Source organism: Andrographis paniculata, unplaced genomic scaffold (genome assembly GCF_009805555.1).
Source record: "Andrographis paniculata isolate CXL003 unplaced genomic scaffold, ASM980555v1 Contig78END, whole genome shotgun sequence".
Taxonomy (NCBI): Eukaryota; Viridiplantae; Streptophyta; class Magnoliopsida; order Lamiales; family Acanthaceae; genus Andrographis; species Andrographis paniculata.
In genome coordinates this window covers 1,205,822-1,228,318 of record NW_026137615.1, presented here as the reverse complement: position 1 = coordinate 1,228,318, position 22,497 = coordinate 1,205,822, and the positions used below count along the sequence as shown (strand labels likewise).

The 22,497-nt window shown below is 34.3% G+C and overlaps 1 protein-coding gene across 3 annotated transcripts; it reads right to left on the bottom strand.

The window, feature by feature from the left end:
* Positions 1 to 15: 15 nt before the first annotated feature.
* Positions 16 to 14,904, bottom strand: LOC127239711 (arogenate dehydrogenase 2, chloroplastic-like). Of its 3 annotated transcripts, none has more exons than XM_051257990.1 (2): positions 13,656 to 14,904; positions 16 to 128 (listed from the first exon to the last, which is right to left on the bottom strand). In XM_051257990.1, the coding sequence occupies exon 1, from the start codon at positions 14,801 to 14,803 to the stop codon at positions 13,694 to 13,696; it is 1,110 nt and encodes a 369-aa protein (XP_051113947.1). In that variant the 5' UTR covers positions 14,804 to 14,904; the 3' UTR covers positions 16 to 128; positions 13,656 to 13,693. The 3 variants fall into 3 exon arrangements, with proteins under 3 accessions (XP_051113947.1, XP_051113945.1, XP_051113946.1); XM_051257988.1 differs by lacking the exon at positions 16 to 128 and adding an exon at positions 10,536 to 10,831 and having other exon boundaries at positions 13,656 to 14,903; XM_051257989.1 differs by lacking the exon at positions 16 to 128 and adding an exon at positions 12,757 to 12,974.
* Between the last annotated feature and the right edge of the window lie 7,593 nt (positions 14,905 to 22,497).

Sequence of the window (22,497 nt, the reverse complement as noted above, 5' to 3'; positions counted from 1 at the left end):
GGCTCTTGGATATCGGGTCGAATATAGGTAAGTATGGTGTGTTTTTGTCTGGTCCGGGTCGATTTCGGGTCAATGAACCTACGCGGATCCAAACCTTACCGGAACTTCATTAATACTCCCTCGGTCACCTGTAATATAAAAAGATATTTCTAATATTTGGGATACAGTAATTACTGCAAAAAGAAATTGATACTTTTGTAATAGGATGGACCAAAATAAAAAAATAGATAGATTGTTAAGGAATTGAGGGAGTATATCATTTATATACTCCATAAAATACTTCTAACAATATAGATTATATTTAGGGAAAATTGTCAAGGTTTCGGAACTCGGCGTAAGTTCCTTTTATTTTAAAAATTTCATGGCGTTATTTATACTTTAAAAAATGTGCATAAAACCCCTATAGTTTCGAAACTCATCGTAAATTCTCTATTTACTTTAAAAAATTGCATGACGTCTTTTTATATTTAAAAAATATTGCATGAAACATCTTCATTATGCATAGATAGGAAATCATCTTCTTATTACTGAAAAAGGGAGTTTCATGACCGTAGAGTTTCATACAATATTTTTTTTAAGTACAAGGGGCAACCTGCAATTTTTAAAGTATTTGGGTCAGAACTCAGGTCCGACTGAATCTGATTCATACCCGACTCATTGCCATTACTATTTATACTTATTAGTCTCACATTTGTTTGTATTTTCAATCCATTCATAATTTGTTTTATTTTTTTTTTTTAAAAAATAATAATATACATTAATGCATTTTAAAATTTAAACTTCCTCCGTCCCAAATTAGAGGATCGTTTGGAGTTTTGTAGCAGATTAAAGAATGATAGTATTTCATTAATCGATGAAAGTGCGTAAAAATTTGACATTTTTGTTATTTGTCTTTATATATAAAGTAATTGTATGTGTAATAGTATGTTTGTAATTTAAGTTAAAGTTAAATGTACTTTAATATTATTGTATAATTACTTTTTATAAAATGAGAAATAATACTTTGAAATGAGAAATATAAAAATAGTAAAAAGAATATTTTTGAATTGAATATGTTTGTAATTAATTAATTATTTTTTTTAATTTTAATTTTAATTTATAATTATTTGTATTATACAATAAAAAAAATTATTATTATAATTTATTATTATTTATTAATTATAATCTTTCTAAATTTGTGGACAATTCAAGAAGAGGGAGTAAATTGCAATAAATATCACGCACATAAACTCCATTATCACTTTTGTCCTCAATCTATCGCCCTGACAAAATAAATCCCGCACTACCCATTTATATCCTCCCGCCACGCATCATTGTCATGTGACAGTTGAACCACGCGCTCTCGTACACGAAATTCACGCGGCATTGTTTTATTGGGTGATTAAATTAAAATATTAATATATATAAATTAAATTGCGATTTGATCCCCGTGTGAAATTGCAATTTAACCCATCACAAAAGCTCTAACTCACTGACGGTGAACTTAAAAAAATTTATCGCATTCAAGTGGAGGAAGTTTATAAAAAATTGATCGCATTCAACCGGGGAGTTTGTCTCTCTCGTCAATCTTCCAAAAAGGTCTGAATTTGAGGCTTTTGTTTTCGGAGGAACAAACGTAACTATGATCTTGTGCTTTTTTATGTTGTTGATGATATGAGCAACGCTGAGGATAAGGGCAAAGGCAAGATCAAGGAAAAAAGAATCGACTTTGGGGCACATCATTTTTCACTTTAATTTCATATAATATTCTTCTTGTGGAGTACCGTTGTCGGAAAACTCCAAATGTTTCGATTCGAACCTTGGCCCTATATTTGCAATACTTTATTGTTCTATTTTGGTCCTCCATCCCTTGATTCTGTCAATTTGATACAAATTTGTGGTTCTGTCCAAATGCATTGAAGTTGCTGGAGAGAAATGCTCGGAGGGTATCTGACTGCATTCCTATCAAGTCTTATAATACGCATTATGAGATTTCTTGCTTCGATGGGAGCCAACATGCTATTAATCTTCGGGAAAGAACTTGCACATGCAACAGTGGCAAGTAATTGGAATTCCTTACAAACATGTCATCTCCACCATCTCTAACAAACGAGAAGAGATTCAAAACTATGTTGATAAGTAATACTTTGCGGAGACATACATTAAGGTATATGCTCTTGCTATAATGGTTATCACCAGTGGCATGTTTTAGGAGGTAACAGAGTTTGATCTACCTAAACCCCCAATAGAATGAGATCGATTGGGAGACCTACCTCATCGAGGCAAAGAGAACGGGATGAACCTATGAGAAAAACAAGAAAGAAGGCTAGAACTTTAATGTTAAAGAAAAATCACCAGTGGCATGTTTTGGGAGGTAACAGGGTTTAATCCACCTAAACCTCCAATGGAAATGAGATCGATTGGGAGACCTACCTCATCGAGGCGAAGAGAACGGGATGAACCTATGAAAAAAACAAGAAAGAAGGTTGAAACTTTAATGTTAAAGAAAAATCAAACGACTGTTCATTTCAGGGGATGTGCAAACTCTGGACAAAATGTTAGAAAGTGTCCACAGTCACTTGAAAACTGTCGGCTTGAGGAATCATCACCAATGGTATGAACTATAGAAGTGTGTAGTTGTTGTATTATATTTGTGATATACAATCATGCATTGACTCTTCTTTGTACATATATGTGGTTAGGGAAGACACCACGACAATATCTATAGCATAGGCCACGACGGATGTCTGTAAGTACAACCTAACACAATACATAATATATGTCATTTCTCTTACGAAGTAAGTTGAATCTATATTACATTATTCGTAGACGCGAATTCAAGGAGCTCCAGCAAGGAAAGCCACCAGATCAAGTACCACTGTTCTAGTTACTCAACTTGGGGTAATTCCCACACAAGAATCCATTATTACGATCCAACCAAAACGTCGAGGCAGGCCACGAAAGGAAAAAAAAAACCTTGTAAACTGCAACAAGACTCAAAGCCAACAAGTATATACATTTATTAATGAATTGTTTACATACTAACACTATTAATTATCTAATGATTGTGTAGGGACCATATATGTGGGAGCAATTACATAACACGGGAGCAACCCGCATCCTCCCAACTGTCTCAGCACTAGAACCACCACCACCACCACGTATGGATAGGGTCCCGAAACATTATAAACAACCAATGTTCACAAGACGACCATTAACTAGATCACAACCTGGGGAAGCTATAGTTCAAGGGCAGCAGTTCGTGAGCATGGAGTGGCTCATTACAGTCCTTTCTATAGAGACAAAAATATGAAGCATCTTGTGTCCAAAATTTTCTATAGAAGTTGTCATAATTACAACAATTCTACATTGCAGTACCTGTTTTTGAACTATGTTTTGAATATCATAATTTATTTGTTGAATTCCGTTGTTCTACATGTTTTGAATTATGTTAAGGATAGCACACCTTTGTTTGTGAATTGGTGGACAATTTCGATTTGCGTAAAAACAATCAAATATTGATCTATAAAAATAAGATAAATAAATAGATAATATATTTTTATTATATAAATATGCATATATTAGGTATAATAATTTTAAAAAGTTATTTGGAGCAGGCGACTAATTGAATTTTATATTTAAAATTATTTAAGTAAATAAATAATATATTTTTATTATATAAATGTACATATATATTAATTATAATAATTTTTTAAAAAATCCGAGTTCGGATCTGGGTTGGGGCGGATTTTTAGTAAAACCCGCAACCCGCCTCGAACCCGGCTGGGTTTAAAATTTTAAATTCACAATCCGCCCCGAAACATATTATTTAGACCCGAACCCCACCCCATTAAGAGCGGGTCCGGGGCTAACCCGCCCCATTTGACATGCCTATGTGCACTTGCTGTGCACACAGTAAAATGGGTGCCAAACCTGTTTATTTTTTTTCCTTTTTTTTTTCAAATTTAAAATTTTATTTAATATTTATTATAATTAAATGCAAAAAATATATACAATATATATGTCATTTTATAGAAAATAAAATTTTCTATAATATAAATAAATAAAATTTTAAATATATATATGTTGGGTATAATATACATTCATAATCAAATTATACAATATAAATTTTATAAATTAAATTTAATACACATTTATATTATTTTATTCATTATCCATCAAATTAATACATATCAAAACTCCCCAAACCCCAACCAAACCCAAACACAAAAGAAACAACAAAATTCAAACTATCTCAAAATTCAAATAAAAACCAAACTCAAACCCAACTTTCTCCAAACTCCCTTAAAGAAACACGCCCTAAGTATTTAGTCTAAATTATTCTTTTTATTATTTTAAATACTATTACTTTAATTTTTCTTAAATATGTGAATAATGTTTAATGATATTTATATATTTATTGTATTAGTTATAAAGATAAAAGTTTATATATAAAATATGTTAATAATTTTTTAATTATTTTTATTTGTATATACTTTTAAAGTATTTTTTAAAATATTTTATATTAAATTTGTGGGTACGATTCTCAACAAATAAAAAAAGTAAAATTGGATTAATATCGAATTTGATATTTTGGACTTGAGATGATGAGTTTTTAAGTACCCGCACTAATGATAAAAATGAGTAAATAAAAATATACAATAAAATAAAATGATGATCCCAATGAATTTCTTGTGAAATTTTGATGAGTTGAAGATGATTTGTGGTTGTTATTGGAATGACTTTAAATAGGCGCCCCCTCGGAAGCGCTCTTAACCTTTGCATGTTCTGTTACTTTGATCGTGTACTTAACTGTTGGAAGTTCCCTGCGTCATGGCCTTCGAAATCAAAAAAGCAGTTACAACGGCTGCAAAACCACCTGGCATTCGGCTCCTATTTCTGACCCTCTGATCTCACTGAAACAATAAATATTTCGGTTACTCATACTAACGCTTGATGTTCGGTCGCTTGGGTTTCCCTTCAAGTTCGACTGCCTAGGCCCGCCACTAATTCGGCCAAGCCCTTTTCGGGCCAGACTAACTTTGGGCCTGTCTCCCAATGAGTCGCATCTGTAATTCAAAATTATGGCTCAATAACTTGCCGCTCCCCATTCTAATTTCAACAGTTATATCTCGATTGTCGCAAGACATGACTACTAAAATAGTGTCGTTTCTTGTTTTGAGGTTGCCGGTTCAGTAATCATTACTTCATTTGTCACCTTATCCACGTAACAAAACCCTTCATCACTGACGTGGACGTACAAAGGCCTCCCGAACCACTTAGACCAATTACCCGAATCCGAGCCCGTAAACTTCAAAATCAATTTTTCGGTTCAATCCGAGAGATCGAAATGAAGAATATAAACAAAGATGAAGCATGGAGACCTATCGACCCAAGCTTAACGGTTATACAAATAAAAATGATTGAAAACATGTGATGATGTCATTACTTACATCATAAACATTGACATCATTGTTTACATCACATGCGATGATGTCATCGCTTACATCATAAGCATTGCCATTATTGCTTACATTGCCTTATGAGAATATACTACCATTAATTACAATCTTGAAAATATATTCTTTTGAAAATGTATTGCCATTATTGTGATATTGGTAATATATTTTTGGGAACATGTAGTAATTATGTATATTGAGATATTATCTCTATGAGAATGTGTTGCCAATTTAAATTTAATTGGACTTGCGATCCGGATATTGGCAAGTCCAAATTGCAGAAGGTGACGAGCCGAAGATGACTTACATGACGAGGTACGGCTTATTTGAGTTTTTGGTTATGCCCTTTGCCCTAACTAATGCACCCGCTACATTTTGCACCTTAATGAATAAGATATTTCACCCGTTCTTGGATAAGTTTGTTGTGGTGTATTTGGATGACATAGTTATCTATAGCGAGTCCTTGAACGAGCATGCCGAGCACTTGCGGTTGGTGTTCCAAGCCTTGCGGGAGAGCGAGCTACACGTGAAGTTGGAGAAGTGTTCGTTTGCCCAAACGGAGGTGATGTTCCTTGGGCACAAGGTGAAGCAAGGCGAAATCCTAATGAACACGAAGAAAGTGTGGGCGATCGTCGAGTGGGAACCCCTAAAAATGTTTTCAAGCTTCGGTCGTTCCTTGGGTTGGTGAACTACTATTGTCGATTCATTGCGGGATACTCGGCGAAGGCGACGCCGTTGAAGAATTCGTTGAAGAATAAAGTTTCTTGGGAGTGGAGCGACAAGTGCCAAGCATCTTTCGAGAACTTGAAGGCGGCGATCGTGGAGGACCCGGTATTTAGCCTCCCGGATTACTCGAAGCCGTTCGAGCTTCACACAGATGCCTCAGACTATGCTATCGGATGGGTGTTGATGCAAGATGGGCATCCCGTGGCATATGAGTCTCGGAAACTCAATGACATGGAACAGAGGTACCCAGTCCATGACAAGGAGATGTTGCGATCATCCATTGTCTTTGGACGTGAAGGCACTACTTGCTCGGGAGTCACTTTGTGATCAAGACGGATAACGCAGCGACGAGTTACTTTCAAAATCAAAAGAAGATTACCCCGAAGCAAGCACAGTGCCAAGACTTGTTGGTAGAGTTCGACTACACGTTGGTGTACAAACCGGGCAACGCCAATGTCATGGCGGATGCACTTAGTCGGAAGGCCTTCTTTGCATCGATCACTCAAGTGCAAGGAGACCATGCCAATTGGATCAATGAGGGATTAGCCAAGGATTCCTTAGCCACGAACTTGATGGAGATGGCTAAGAAGGTCAAATGAGGAAGTTTTGGGAAGAGAATGACATACTCTTTACGGTCGGGGATCGATTATACGTGCCGCAGTGGGACAAACTTCGGCGGGATATCCTTAGAGAGTGCCACGACTCCAAATGGGCGGGACACCTAATTCACCGTATTAAGGCATTGGTCGAGCAATCATTTTATTGGACTAACATGCAAGACAACATCAATGTCTACGTGCGGACGTGCTTGGTTTGCCACAAAAAGCCAAACCGGAGGGACTTTTGGAGCCATTGCCAATTACCGAGCAGCCATGGGATAGTGTGATGATGGACTTCATCTCGGCGTTGCAAAGGTCAAACGGGTGTGGATCAATCATGGCGGTGATCGATAGGTTTTCCAAGTATGGGACGTTCATACCAGCAACGAAGGATTCCAAAGCTGAGGAAGCCACTCGACTATTCTAGAAGCACGTGATCAAGTATTGAGGAGTGCCAAAGTTTGTCACCATCACCTGCGTTTCATCGAGAAGTTTTGGAGAGAGCTTTTCAAGCTTTTGGGGTCGAGCCTCCGCTTCTCGACGAGCTTTCACCCGCAAACCGACGGCCAAACCGAGCGGATGAACCATTTGTTGGAGATCTACCTCTGACACTTTGTAAGTTCCAACCAAACTGATTGGGCTCATTTACTTGATGTTGCACAATTCTCGTATAACTTGCAGCGTAGCGAGTCTACTAATCGAGGTCCTTTTGAGTTAGTGACGGGGCAACAACCGATGACGCCTCAAGAGTTGGCATGGGGATACGATAGTGCGAGTCCGGTGGCGTACAAACTTACTAAAGGATTATATGAGGAGCACAACATAGCAAGGGCGTACATGGCGAAGGCCGCCAAACGAATGAAGAAGTGGGCGGATGACAAACATCGTCCACGGGAGTTCAAGGTCGGGGACCAAGTATTGGTCCGAATGTTGGGGAGAAATGTGAAGGCGATCCGTCAAGTGCCAAAGGCTTGACACGGAGGTACGAGGGACCGTTCGAGATGGTGAAGGTCGGCACTCGATCCTAGCGACTCAACCTACCCGACGACTTCAAGATACACCCGGTCTTCCATTTGAGCTTGTTGAAGCTGTACCACAAAGACGAGGAGGACCCATCCCGGAACGAGTCACACCGCGCTCCATCGACTACAACGATGTCCTACGAGAAGGATGTTGCGAAGATATTGGCAGATCGTGTGATGGGCAAACGAGGAACACCCCGTTGGACCGAGTACTTAATCTGGTGGAAAGGTGAGCCGGATAGCGAGACGACATGGGTGAAAGAGCAAGACCTATGGCAATTCAAGAACCACATTGAGGCGTACCGAGCGAGTGCTTGACGAGGAGGTCAAGGCTTTTGTGGGGGAGAGTTGTCACGGTCGGACTTTCAAGCGGTCGCGATGCGGTGGTTTTTCTATGCTTAGTACTTTTTATTATACAAAACACTTCATTCAAACTCACTAGAATGTGCTAGACCCAGAATGTTCCGGAATCCTTCCGGAAGATGGTAGAACTTGGTGAGACCTTTGGGTTCAGCTAGGTAGTTGGTAGAACATTCTAGATTGTTGTACTTTTGGCTTTGAAGGTTGTACACTATAAAATCATCTAGGGTTGTCTCTTGGAGTCCTTGGCCTATAAAAGGACATGCACCACTATCATTTGTATTATCCAAGTTTTGGCAATCAAAACATTTCTCTTCACACATTCTCTCTCTAGTAGTTTTTCTCTCAAGAAAGCATCTGGTTTTTGTGATGCTTGGACGAGCTTGGAAGTCTGTCTTAGTAGCCGACGGGGAAGTTGCTAAAGAGCACACGATTACTTCAAGGAAGTGAAGTTAACCCGTAACACCTGTCTCTTCTCTAAACTTTATCTCAATAACCCTTCACGGCTTGGCCCGATTAGACCAAATAAATCCCTACATCGACCAGCTCTTCGTTTACATCACGTCCAACTCCTACACCCCCTTCATACTAGTCTCAGAGACTGTCGAAGACTTCCGAGAATGGTGGGAACTCACTTGGGCGGTAGTTGGGCACCCTATCGCCGAATGTATGGGGACTTTATTCCCCACTTTAGTCATTGTTCCTGGTAAAGTACCTGCTGATCCACTAGCACCTTCTTCAAAATGCAAGTCCATGAAAGAATGCGGGACAAGCTCAAGTGCCCCAAAAAGACAGAAGACAATTCCCAAATCTTTTCCGTCCAATGTCTCCCCGACCAACAAGCAAGAAAGAGAGAAATATCTAGCCTCCATCCTGGTGGACCTAAATTTGGTTCTGAGATGCACCACTTGTTCCGAACTCCCTCAACTGGTACATCTCATTTTCTTGCCGCCTTAAAAGTCAAAATTTGTACAAGTCTAATTATGTTTTTGTTATAGGTGCTGCTGATCCTCAATCTGAACCGACCGCTCTCGGGCTGAACTTGGATGCTAAGGCATTATTTTTCGGACAATCTACTCAAACTGTTGTACCAACAACAGAGCAACCTACCAACATGCCTACCGAACCGGTCCCCAAGCCTACTCAATAGGATGTCATTCTAGCTGATCCAATTAACACTCCCGTTGCCGCACCAAATCGGCCACTGTTTCCCCTTAACCGCAAAAAACAACCGAGTCCACATGTCCACTAAGTGCCGTCTACTTGGCGGACTCGTGTGTAGCGGTATGCCATGCGTTCATTACTTAAAATAAGGGAAATTAACATTTTCTATACAAAAATAAAGGTTTGTTAATGAACGCGTGGCACACCGGAGCACACATGTCCGCAGGATAGGCGCCACTTTGGAGACACGTGAAATTATTTTTTTTCAATTTTTTATTTTGGTATTGTCCAAATTTAACAATTAATAAAATAATAAAAAAAATTTATGTATTTGTTAGGTGATATCTACCTGGCGGACACATGTTGCTCCGGTGTGCCACGTGCGTATCTTCTGCATCGGGAGACCAATTTTGAAGAAGAAAAAGGCGGTGGAGGGCAGTAAGGTTTGAGGCGGGGTGGGGGTGAGGTAGATATGGAGGTCAGTGGAAGTGAAGGGTAAGTATCAGCATAGGTTGAATATTAACATATCAGTATCTAATCCAAGTCCTGAATTAATTATATTGTATGATTGATTGTACACATGCATAACTTGTTTAATAAATTCAATTTTAAATATAATATTTCAAATTAAAATAAAAAATTTAATAGAAACACATTGGTTAAATATATTGTACTGAATAAATAAATAGAAACACCTTAGACACGAGAGTTTTAGCTTATTTAAGCACAAGGGGTAAAGTAGATTTTTTCAAAAAGGTCCAATGCGCCTATTAAGGTTTGAAACCGCCAATTTTAATTTGTCAAAACGTTAAATTAAACTTCATTTTTTTAAGTTAAAATTTTATATTGTATTTGTCATTTTCGATCTCAACTATTTCGATTTAACAAGTGTAGGTTTATGTTTGAATCAATGGTTTAAATTTATTATTTTTATATTTCTTAATATTTTAATTTTAATTTTAATTTTATTCAAGAACGACCTATCTCAAATTTTTTTGTAATTCAAATTTCAAATTCTAATTTTTTGGCTTTAATTTTAATTTATTGTCTTTAATTTTATTTTTAAATTTAAAATTGCTTAGTAAAATATTTAAATTCATACTTTAAAAACTATTGGGGATTATAGAAAAAATAAAATATCGATAAATTACCCATTTGATTAAGGGAAATTGGAGAACACACTGTTCTTATTTCTATTCCTAATAGAGCACCAGTGTGTATATATATATATATATATTCACTCTTTGTTTTCTTGTTGTTTCATCCAAAACACACAAAACCCAAACGTTTTCGAAATGAAAACACCTTTTCCTTAAAACAAAAAATCATGGAGAACAAAGCATAGACTATAGTGTATGCTCTCTCTTTCGATACAGTCAAAAATAGAGATGTCAATGGGGCGGGTTCGAGACGAGTTTTGCAGGGCCTGAGACCCGTCCGCTAGAAAATATTATAATCCAAGACCCGCGCCGTCCTGCATCAACCTGGCCCCATAACCTATCCCGCCCCAAACCCGACAAACCTGTTTTTTTTTTAATAAAAGAATAAATTAATTTTTTAAAAAATAATTTAATACTAAAAAAGATATGCGGAAGTACCAAAAATTATAGTTCTAAAAATAAAAATAATCAAATATTGACAATAGTCCGCAATGATGACAGTGAGCCAGTCTCAATTATAAAGAAAATCGTAGGATAAACAAATGCGAATAAAATTTTAGTTTAAAATTAAAGTTCTATTTTATGTTTAAAATTTTTTAAATAAATAATATAATTTATATTGTATAAAAATATAAATAAATTATAATCTAGTAAAATTCGTAACCCACCCCTCGAACCAAATTTTTTAAACCCAAATCCGTCCCATTAAGAATGGGTCAAGGCAAGTCCGGGGCTAGCCCGTCCCATTTGACATCCTCAGTGAAAAGGGAGAGTTTGGATATGCTTTGGTGTCGGAAATAATAAGAAGTTAATTTTTAATATAATATTTAAATATAAATGAACATTTATTTAATATTTTTAAAGAGAGAAAAATATATATATAATAAAAAGGTGAGAAATAGTAAAAGTACGTGAAAAACTTATATAGTAAAACACCCTAAGCCATCTCCAATCCATCATCTCTATTTATCCGGTTTTAACTCCAAATATATAGTTATTTTACTTCAACCATAACTCTATTTTTCACTATTATTCTTCAAATATTCAATTTTTCCTATTATTTTAAACAACTTTTTATTTTTATCATTTAAAATAAAATTTTAAAAAATAAAAATTAGATTTATTATTTTAAAAATTAAAAAAATAAAAAATAAAATAAAATAAAATAAATGGCTTACGGTGTTGCACTTAGCAAACTCCAAAATTGGAGCTTGAAATGGCTCTAGATTTCTAGATTTGGGCAGCGTGGCGGCAAAAATGGTGAACGCCATAAATACGTGGTTGGAGATGCTCTAAAAAATCAGCTAGTTAAAGACAAATATTCACAAGGCCAACAATGCTAGATGAGTAATCAAATAAGAAAATTAGGGGTATCAATGAATGTTTAAAAGAACATGATAGAAATGAATTGCTAACAAATCGTGTTTGCATTCATATTCATTTCTGGTAAAGTGTTGGGGCTCATTTCTTAAGTTGTTCATAAACAATTTAAAATCATGTTTGTTTCCTCAATTAACACAAAAATAAGCAAACAGGATGGAATTGTAACTTATTACTATACAAAAGAATCAGAATTTATGCAAAGAAAAGAGAAAAACTACCAAGTATGAAATTACAAATTTTATACTCCTTCCGTCCCATAACAAACTATCTAATTTTTCGTTTTAGTCCGTCCCAAACAAACTATCTAATTTTCCATTTTAGTCCGTCCTATAACAAAATATCCATTTTTTTTAATAACTGTATTATCTACCTAACATTACAAATACCCTTACAATTTACAATATATTATACAAATGTCGTTACTTTTATATCATACAATACTATTAAAGTTATTTTAGTCATTACTACTTTATTCCTACTATATCCCAATATAATACTAATATTTTTAAAACTACGTGCAAAAAGCAAACAGATACTTAGTTATGGGACGAAAAAAGAATAAGTTTGTAAACTCCAAAAGAAATATGGGACCAAACACCTAAGTTAAATAGTGTGAAAAGAGACATAAATAAATTACAAAAAAAAAAACATCAAATTACTTCTACTTTCAATACTACTTTCCCTCCATGCTTTAACAATCTATCAATTTTTCTATTTTGGTCCGTCTCGTAACAATCTATCAATTTTTTTTTTTTTTTTAGTAATTGTACTATCTACCTAACATTACAAACTCTTTCAATTTACAATATATATTACACAAATGTCATTACCTTTATATCACACAATACTAATAACAAACTATCCATTTCCGTAACTGTACTTTCTACTAACATTAAAAATATCCTTAGAACTTACAATATATTACACAAATGTCATTAATTTCGTACAAAAAACAAACAAATAGATAGATAAATGACAAAAGGAGTATATGATCATGTTTGCGGTCAATAAGCAATGCCCTTAATTGTGTAAGTTTATTTAATTTTTTTTTTCTATAACTTGGGAACTCGCAGCCACTATCCGAAAATGCGCACTGGGTAACCCTCGGCCGAATCTAATACCCTGCAAATTAGGCTCAACAAGACAAGTCACACTAGGCGAACCATGTGTGGCAGGTGGACCTAGAAGCATATGGGTTTGAACCAACGACCTTACGGTCACAAGTTCACTCCCCACACTACCGGGCCATCCCTTACAGGCCTCTCTTACAGGACTCGTTTATTTAATTTTTTGTTCTTACTGAACTAAGAAAACAGAAACGATTCTAACCATATTCATGTAAACAAGCACTTCATGAATAGTCCACCCGAAAACAAATTAAACCCGTCCATAAGGCTGTAGTTGTCATCCCAACAGGCAAGCCTTAAAATTTCCAACTTCCCCTCAACATCCATTCCTTCACCAAATTATTCTAAACAATATATACAACTAAGGTATATTTAGACCATTTGAACCAACTTAAACTTCATCGACCTACTGCACAAATCTTTGGTTCCTTCAGCCTATACTCTGATTTTACTACTATCAGCATAAGGTATATTTGAATCAACTCCAACTTCATCGATCTACTGCATAAAATAACATAAATATTGTGTTCCTTCAGCCTATACTCAGATTTTGCTACTGTCAACATAAGGCAGAGTTCATATTCTATTTCATCAACTCAGCAAATAATTTAACCACATCCACACAAACTATGATAAAACGTAAGAGCACCATGGTCGAAGAAAGATTCGAGATTACCTAACAAGCAGAGCTAGCTCCTCCTCCTCCTCCTCCTCCTAACTGCTTCCGAAACCCTCAGATTGAGATGGCAAGAATGGAGTTCCATTCTTAGGCAATTTCGCCAGCATTGGCCTTTGAAGGCCACCCTCCTCCGACTTCCCAAAAAGCTGCTTCCTCAACACTTCGTGCAAGTGTCCGAACAACTCCTTCTTCAAGGATTCAAATGCCAAATCAAGCCTCTCCAATTGCTCCATTGCATTCTTGTTATACATAAAAAGCCCGTAATACAAGTCGAAACTATCACTGGCTGTATTCTCCACCAATTTCAGCAGAGTCTCATACCCCTTAGTGTTGATGGGAGTAGTCTCTAGCTGCAACTTCTCAAGAATCCTGCCCATGGTGTGGGTAATGAACTGCGAGCCAGCTGCGTACTTGTCGTGCTCGGCGCACGTCATCTCTACCATTCCACAGCCTTCCTTCTCGAAAATATCCAAGAAATTCTTAACCCTGTCTACCCTGGAATCCTCCTCGCCAATCCTGACCTTATCGAAAACAAGCGGTAAGTTCTCCCAGCTGTTTTTACCACTCTCAGGGCCGAACATCGGGTGAGTGCAGAGAATGTCGAAATGGTCGGGAAGGACTTGGAGGAAGATGTTCTTGGGGAATTCCTTTACCGACAGGACATCGACGAAGAGGGTGTTCCGCCGGAGGCGTTGAAGGGGTAACGATCGGAGGACGGATTCAGTTGAGATAATGGAGGTGGATAGGAGAATGACATCAGGGTGCTGCTCGCAGAGATCGTGGACGTCGGAGAAAAAGGCGACGCCAAGGGGCTCGGCGACTGTGCGATAATCGCGGCGCGAGTGGGCGTAGACCGTGTGGCCATGGCGGACGAACGCCTTCGCTAGGAATTGGCCGTAGTTTCCGAACCCTATAATGGCGATTTTGAGTTTCGATGACTGGTCGAGGCGGTCCAAAAGGCGCGACTCGTGATCGTACGGTTGAGCGGCGTCGATTGACCGGACCAGTAGACGGTCGTGCCGACGAGTGGAGGGCGGAGGAGGACGGTAGAACGACGACAAATGTAGGGAATTGCGGCGGGGGAAGAGGGCGGCGGGGGCGGGGGCGGGGGCGGTTGCGCTGTGTATGGAAGGGAAGGAAATCATACCCTTTCCCTTTCCCTTTCGAGTGAGTCAGCAAAGATCAGATCTGAGCTGATGAGAGTAGGGATGGAGTCGGCGGAGAGGGATTCAAGTTCACAGCGACGGCGGCGGGGAAGGTTATTTAAGGTTCAGTGCGATTTTTTATTTTACTATTTTTATTATTATTTTTTTAAAAAAATATTAAATTTAATATCTATTTTTTTATTATATTATATTAAAATTTATTTTATATTAAAATATCAAATCAATAGATATTTATATTTTATTAAACTATTATTTCAACTCAAAATTTTATTGATAAAATCAAAATTCATAGCTAAAATTGGCTAGCAATGTCTCTCTCACGTCCGCTCTTGCGCACGGAAATTAATTAATAAATTATGATAGGGTTTGTTTGTTAAGTATTTTAATTTTGATGTGAGTTATATGAAATTTATTTAAGTAATGTAAAAAATAATGTTACTCTCTCATTTTCAGCTAATTTGTTACATTTAGTTTACACACCGAATTTTAGGTATGATACAACTAGTAAATAATTAAAAAATATATTGGTAAAAATAATTATAATTTAATAAAATAATTATAAATTAAGATTAAAATAACTAAATAATTTAATTAAAATAAAAAAACTTATAAATTATGAATTTTAAAATGTGATTAAAGTGCATTATTATATTTTAAAAAAATAAATAAATTATGTAAAATGGACGAAAATAAAAATAATTCGACAAATCAAGTGAGATGGAACAAGTACTATTTTTATGTTAGTTGGCTATTTTTGTAAAAGAGTAAAAAATATATATTGAAATTCATATCAAAAAAATATTAAAAAAACAAAGCATAAAGTATATTTGTTTTGTGATAGACATTAATATTTTTTTCTTATTCATGGTATTTATATTTTTTCTTTTTTAAATATAAAAATTAGGGAGATTATGATATTTATTAATGAAATAATATTTTTGACTTTAACGGATAGTAAACAAATACTTTAAATTAAAACGAAAGTAATATAAAAACATATAGGTAAAAAGAACAATAATATAATTATAATTATAATGAAAAAAAAAATTTAGTTCAATTGTAAATTACAATAATTAATTTTGATTCTATTAATTTTTTTCATCAATTAAGATTTTATTTAAATTAAAATTAATTAATTTTAGTCCTATTATATTTATAAGGACCGAACATAATCATATTGGCTTAAATAAAACGGTATGATATGATTTAGAAAGCTTATTAAGCTTCACACACCGTTAATATGTTTATATTTATAACCATGTTTTGAGCATGATCATATTCATACGTGTGTTCAAAATTATATTTTGAATACATACATATTCATGCTCATATTCAAGACCCTCACTGAATACAATTATGTTCATATTCGTGTAAAGTCCTATTATGTACACAATCATGTTCAAATATTAGTTACAGACACAATTTAGGTTGTATTTACTTTTATATACAAATTTTTTATTACATGTATTTCAGGGCTTGTTTGATCCTGCACCCGGAACTCCGGGTGTACAAATTGCAACACGTGTCGCAATATAGACAAACTAATTTTTTATTTTTTATTTTTAAATTTAGAATTATTATTTAAAACACCAAAATGAGATGGAGCATTTTGAATAATATGCCATTGGCATAATCGATGATGTGATAACGGAAAAACAAACTTAATGGCATTAATCATAGTTTGACATTGATTTGAAAAAATTGTTTCAGGTTGTTTACCACTCATGGATGTAAAAAATATACTAAACAACGAATGAAAAGAAGATTCAGTTTCATCCGACTTAAAAGCTAATCCAAACATCACGTTATGCATATGATGTTTTATGCCAACGAAAGGTGGACATATTAAATTATCTTTGTTTATTCGATAAGTGGTATCAATCGAAAGCACATCACCAAATGTCTCATAATCTATTCTACAACGACCGTCTCTAAAGAAAAAACTAAACATCCTACCATCGTCATCAACTTGAAAATCCCAGTAAAATAATTTATCTTCATTTGATTTTTGTTTAAAATACCGAATTAACTTTGAACATCACCATTCTCAACTTGCCTATGAATTTTACTAAGACAATTAACATAATCATATGCATCTTTTTTAAGAAACCCAATATTTTTCCATCCAAGTGATTTTCTTGTAAATAAGAATAAACATTAGAAATTGAAAATCCAGCGCGTATTAATGACATTAATGTATTTCCTTTAGCATCAGAAATACTACGTGCCGTTCTTAAAATGTATTTTTGATCGGGTAAAGCCAATTGATGATTATGCTCAATGTTAAAAATAGTTACTCTTCATTCTTCATTTCTTTTACGTCCAATTCTAAGTCTCGCAGTACACCCAGTTCGAATTTCTAATTTTCAGTAATTAAATCGGTTATTTTTACCAATATATTTTCTATCTTTCATCCCACTACAAGAACAAACAAATTCTTTCATATATAATTCTTTGCTATTATCATGAAAAATATCTTGTTTCCGTTTCGGACACTTAAACCCTTACAATGTCCATATTCACAATAAATTACGTATGCATTTTCAGGATCACTTATAATTTGCCAATTGTTTTTCAAATTCAACAATTATGGAATCATTACTTACATGTGATAATGAACCCGAATGTGTAGATGTAACTTCTTGTACGTTGTCATTTGCTTCAAGTACTTCTTTATTTCGATCTTGAGAACCTTTTTTTTAAAATAATAATAATAATAATAATAATATTAAAACTACATACAAAATATATTATATCTAACATTATATATTTTTATTCAAACCTGTGATAATAATATCATTCTCAATAGCATGTGAATCATCTGCCATTTCGGTATCCATTTTAAGATGCTATCTTGGAACCCAAAATTAAAAAATAGACAAATTTAGTTGGAAATTAAAAAAAAAAAATCTAAAAAAGTTATAAAAACAAGAATATCTGAAAAGTCTACAATTTGTCAATTCTTTTTGTTTTTTCTTACCAATGAAGAAAATGAAATCCAGTGACTAATCCTTTCCCAAGAACTATGAAAAAAAAAAATGATAAAATATCCAAAAAATTTCTTCCCGTTAATGACCGTGGTATCGAAGAGTCTTGTTTGCAAAAAAAAAAAAAAAAACAAGAAAAAAAAAGAAAATATCAAATAAATCTGCAATCATGTAATTTTCTTTAATTATATTTTTTTGTTTTAAAAAGTTTTTCCAAATTACCACGCGTGTTGCAATCTGGACACCCAGAACACATGTTCTGGGTGCATGATCGAAAAGACGGTATTTCAATTAATTTTTTACAATTATTTAAAAATATAAAAAAATCATCAAATTATAATATTTTTAAAAATAGTTGCAAAATAACAATAATACTTATATATTATTTAAAAACTTTAGTAAAGTAACTTTAATTCATAGTTTATGATTATAAAAAAATATAAAATATAAAAATTTTATTTAAATTTTTTACAATATTTTAATTAAAAAAATTATAATTATCTATTAAAATATAAATCATTCATTTTTTTTTGCTACATATATTTTTTAAATTATAAATATATACTATATTTTTAAAACAAAATAATTTATATATTTAATGGATGATTATAGATTTTTTTAGCTAAAATACTATATATTTTTTTAAAAATAATATTTATATTTTGGTATTTTTAAAATTAAATTAATTTAAATTTTTTTCGAATATATATATATATAATTATGACTATAAAATATATTATTAGTTGTTTCTTATTATTGTTATTTATAATTATTTTTTAAAATATTAATCTTTTATTTTTTTAATATTTTTTAATTGTAAAAATATTTTAGTTAAATTATAAATATACTCCTTTCGTCCCAACTTAAATTATATTTTTTTACTATTTTCGCTTGTCATACTTAAAATTTCTATTTTCCTATTTTATTAAAAATAATCATACATAAACCAAAATACTATTAATTTTTAATTGCATTATAAAGATATCATTACACATACAATTACTTTATATATAAAATCAAATGACAAAAATAGCAAAATATCTTACATATTTTCACTAATCAATAAATAATATCATTTTTAATTTACTACAAAACTCCAATGGGGTACATTCGAATAAGACGGAATGAGTACATTAAAAAATTTAAACAAATAATTTAATATAGCAATGAACATGATCTAGAATATAGTCATGTTCAAAACAGAACTATGAACATGTTGTGTTTAAAATATGATTGTGAACAGGGGTTTAAACATGACTATGTTCAAACAAGAGGTCATGAGCATGGCCGTGTTGACTGTTTGTGCAGCTTAGTCAGCTTTTTGAATCATCTAATACGACTATATTCAAGCCAACACGGTCATATTTAATCTGTGTCAGCTACCATGAGATAATAAAAAAAAAAATAGTTACAATCAATGAGACTAAAATTGATTATTGTGATTTATAATGGGATAAAAAAATTCTCTAAAAATATTAAATTTTTACGTCCGTTGAAAAACTGTGAATTTGTAATTTTTCGATCGGTTTAAAAAAATCTTCAAGCTAGTCTCACATAAAATGGATGCATGGATGGGAAAAAAAAAAAAGAAAAAAAAAAGCAGATCGACAAGAATAATCTAAAAGAAGGCAAGAAAAGTTCGTAAAAACTTAAGGAATGCAACCAAAAAAAAAAAAAAAAAGATAAATTTCATATAATTTAGATAAAGAAAAAATGCAATACAAAATAATATGAAGAAGAAAAGTAAAACAGACAAAACATAAGGAAAAGATAAATTTTAGACTCCGATCAAAAAAAAAAAAAAGATAAATTTTAGATGTATTGTGGACGTCTTCTTCTTACACATTTCGTTTTTTCCTTTAATCCCTCGTAATCCGTTAAAAAATTTCCTTATTAAACCCTGTAACTTCTAGTCACATTAATGTAGTCGGACTAATTTCATACTCTTAATTCCCCTTGTAATATCATTCATAACTTTTTTTTAATCAATTTTTCATTGAGCATTGTAACTCCCATATAACCTAATAATGAAGACTTAATTAAATCTCATAAATATTTCTTGATCTTCCATCTTGACCAAACTTTTAACAATCCTTCTAAGTTCTATGTATATCATTGCAACTATAGGATTTTCTTTCTTCATTTTTTTTTTTTTTTTTTTTTTTTTTTTTTGGGTTTGACAGTTTACACTTGAACATTGCTTTGGGCTATTCACAACTTACATTCTCACTTTTTTTCTTTACAATTTTTGAACATCCTTAAAAAAATTGGCTCTCCTTACAACAAGACCAACCAAAAGTAATGGATTTTTTTACCAAAATAATAGGTTCATTGGACTTCTTATCGGACTTTGTACATCTCGAAAGGGGCTTCTTATGTTGTAAGCTTCTACCAAGTTGGATTCTTCTTCAATTTCTCTGTGATTTTTCAAAATCTGTTCAATGGTTTTGGCCAATGATACAAATGCCCCCTTCCCCTAGAAAAAATGTTGGATGAATTCGACTTCTCAAAAATCCAATATTTTTGTCAAAATGCACCATCTTGCTTCACAAAGGCCTTCCTTGCAAGTAATTGCATCTTTATTTGAGGAAACAATTTATTGGCAAGAAGTCACATGATTTCGTTAGTTATTCCAAGGAATGTGGAATCACCAAGTGGTGAAAGCAATAGCTTTCTGATCCGGTCTTCTTTATTTTTTTTGTGTTTTCTCCATATCTTGGTCATTCACACTGATAACTAAACTTGCTTCTGAATCCTCATGTTTGTTGATAACCAAAATTTGTTTTATAATTTGTACAAATCCACATGGAATTTATATATGAAAATCAATGAGTGATGTATATAGAAAAGTGATCAGATATAGCAAATTTTGTGGTTGTAGACCCTGAGTAGTTATCACAATCATTTATACTCTTTTTACTAGTGAGTTTCCAAGTTGAACACACTGATTTTAATTCATGAATTTCAAATGGTGAAGATCTTGAAAAAGCGATGACAATTGCAGGAAAGGATCCGCTTGCGGCGGATCAAAACTTCTAGTCTATTTGAAAGCAGTAAATAAGCGGTAAAAGAGGTGAGCGGAAGTGAGCGAAGCGAAGGCGTAAAGTGAAGTGCCAGCGGTAGCCAGATGATCGGGACATGAGCGGAAGCGGGGACCGAGTGAACGGGACATGGATGAATGACGGTTACCGAGTGAACGAGACATGAGCGCGTGGCACATTATGTTATATATATATATATAGGTAAGCGACAGAGAGTGAAGGAGAGGTGTTGTGTCTGACTTGTGCGTTACTAAATAGATAGATTCCCCTGGATGTAATGAGCGAATGGTGCAAGTGTGTTAACGAAAATATATGTATATTACGGAAACGGTTAGAAGAAGATAATGTAATTATATAAGCTGAAATGTAAAGAATTCATAACACTGGAATTTGACCTTAAGGGATTTACAACAAGACTTTAATGACACCCAGAATCATAATATTATAAGAAAGAAACCCGACTATTACTAGGAATCTCTATGACCTAATAGACCACCGTCTATGCCCCATTAATTATCCCAATTTCTGCCTCATTAGAGGCTTTACCCTTCTGTTACCTCTTTTTAATCAAAATTAAATTCAGAACAGTAGTTAAGCAGGTCGACAAGGCTCCCGCGTACTTAACTACATTGAACTATCTTGAAACCGCTTTTAGCGTAAAACAAGGCTCAGATTTATCAATTTTTCTCATGCTCTAAACCAGTGAAATGAAGTTCTTTAAATTCAAAGTTTATATAAGTATGGATAAAGTGTGGAAGAAATGAGGATGGAGAACTGAATGATATTTCATTACTTACTACTAAAGCTGGTAAAACTAAAACTACAAAGCTGTAATTGAAAGCAGTAATCTAATTTAAAAAAGCGGTAAAGACTTGGCCAAGGGAGAAGAGGAATCCCTACTCCCTTGGCCATTCATGTGGAGAACTCCCTTAAAGGGTTGGAGCTCTCGGAGACAGGAAGACAACTGGAATGCAGAAAGTAATTGCTAGAAGTACTCTAAAATCAAAATTCTTTACATAGAGATATCTGGCCCTATTTATAGTATGTGAATTTGGACGGTTGCAAGCAGTTGCTGGGGGGTTCCAACCGCTGGGCAGTTAGGCGGTTGCTGGTAGTTATTCTGTTGAAGTAGTTGCTGGCCATAACTCCCAGGGTGCTCGCTTTGCTTGCATTGACTTGTAAGGGCTCAGATCTTCCTCGCTTGCCGGAGAGCTGGAGGGCATCAGCGCAGCTAGGCTCGCTTGTGCTGGCTGGAAATGAAATGGCTGAACCGCTGCAGTTGGAACACTTAGTTGAAATTTGGTGACATTCTGCAGCGGTGGGTGTCTGGGCTATCGTTTGCAAGCGGGAGGGGCTATCGCTTGTGAGCGGTGGAAGCTACCGCTTGCCTCTCGTACCTTAGTCTTTTTCAGTAGATATTCTGGGCGCTTGCGAGCGGAGGAGGCTATCGCTTGTGGCGCATGCCTTAGCTTTTCTGGTACCAGACTACCGCTTAAAAAGGGCAAAAATCGTTAATAATCTCAACAAAAAAATCTGGATCATGCCAAGCGATATAGATCAATAATGTATGCCATTAATGGGTTATTATGATGGTTTTTATACAGAAATTTGAGTAATACACAGTTTTGTCAAACTAAGAATATGC

Coding starts and splice junctions, on each gene's coding strand:
- LOC127239711 (XM_051257990.1), bottom strand. CDS start 14,803: ATGATTTCCTTCCCTTCCATACACAGCGCAACCGCCCCCGCCCCCGCC.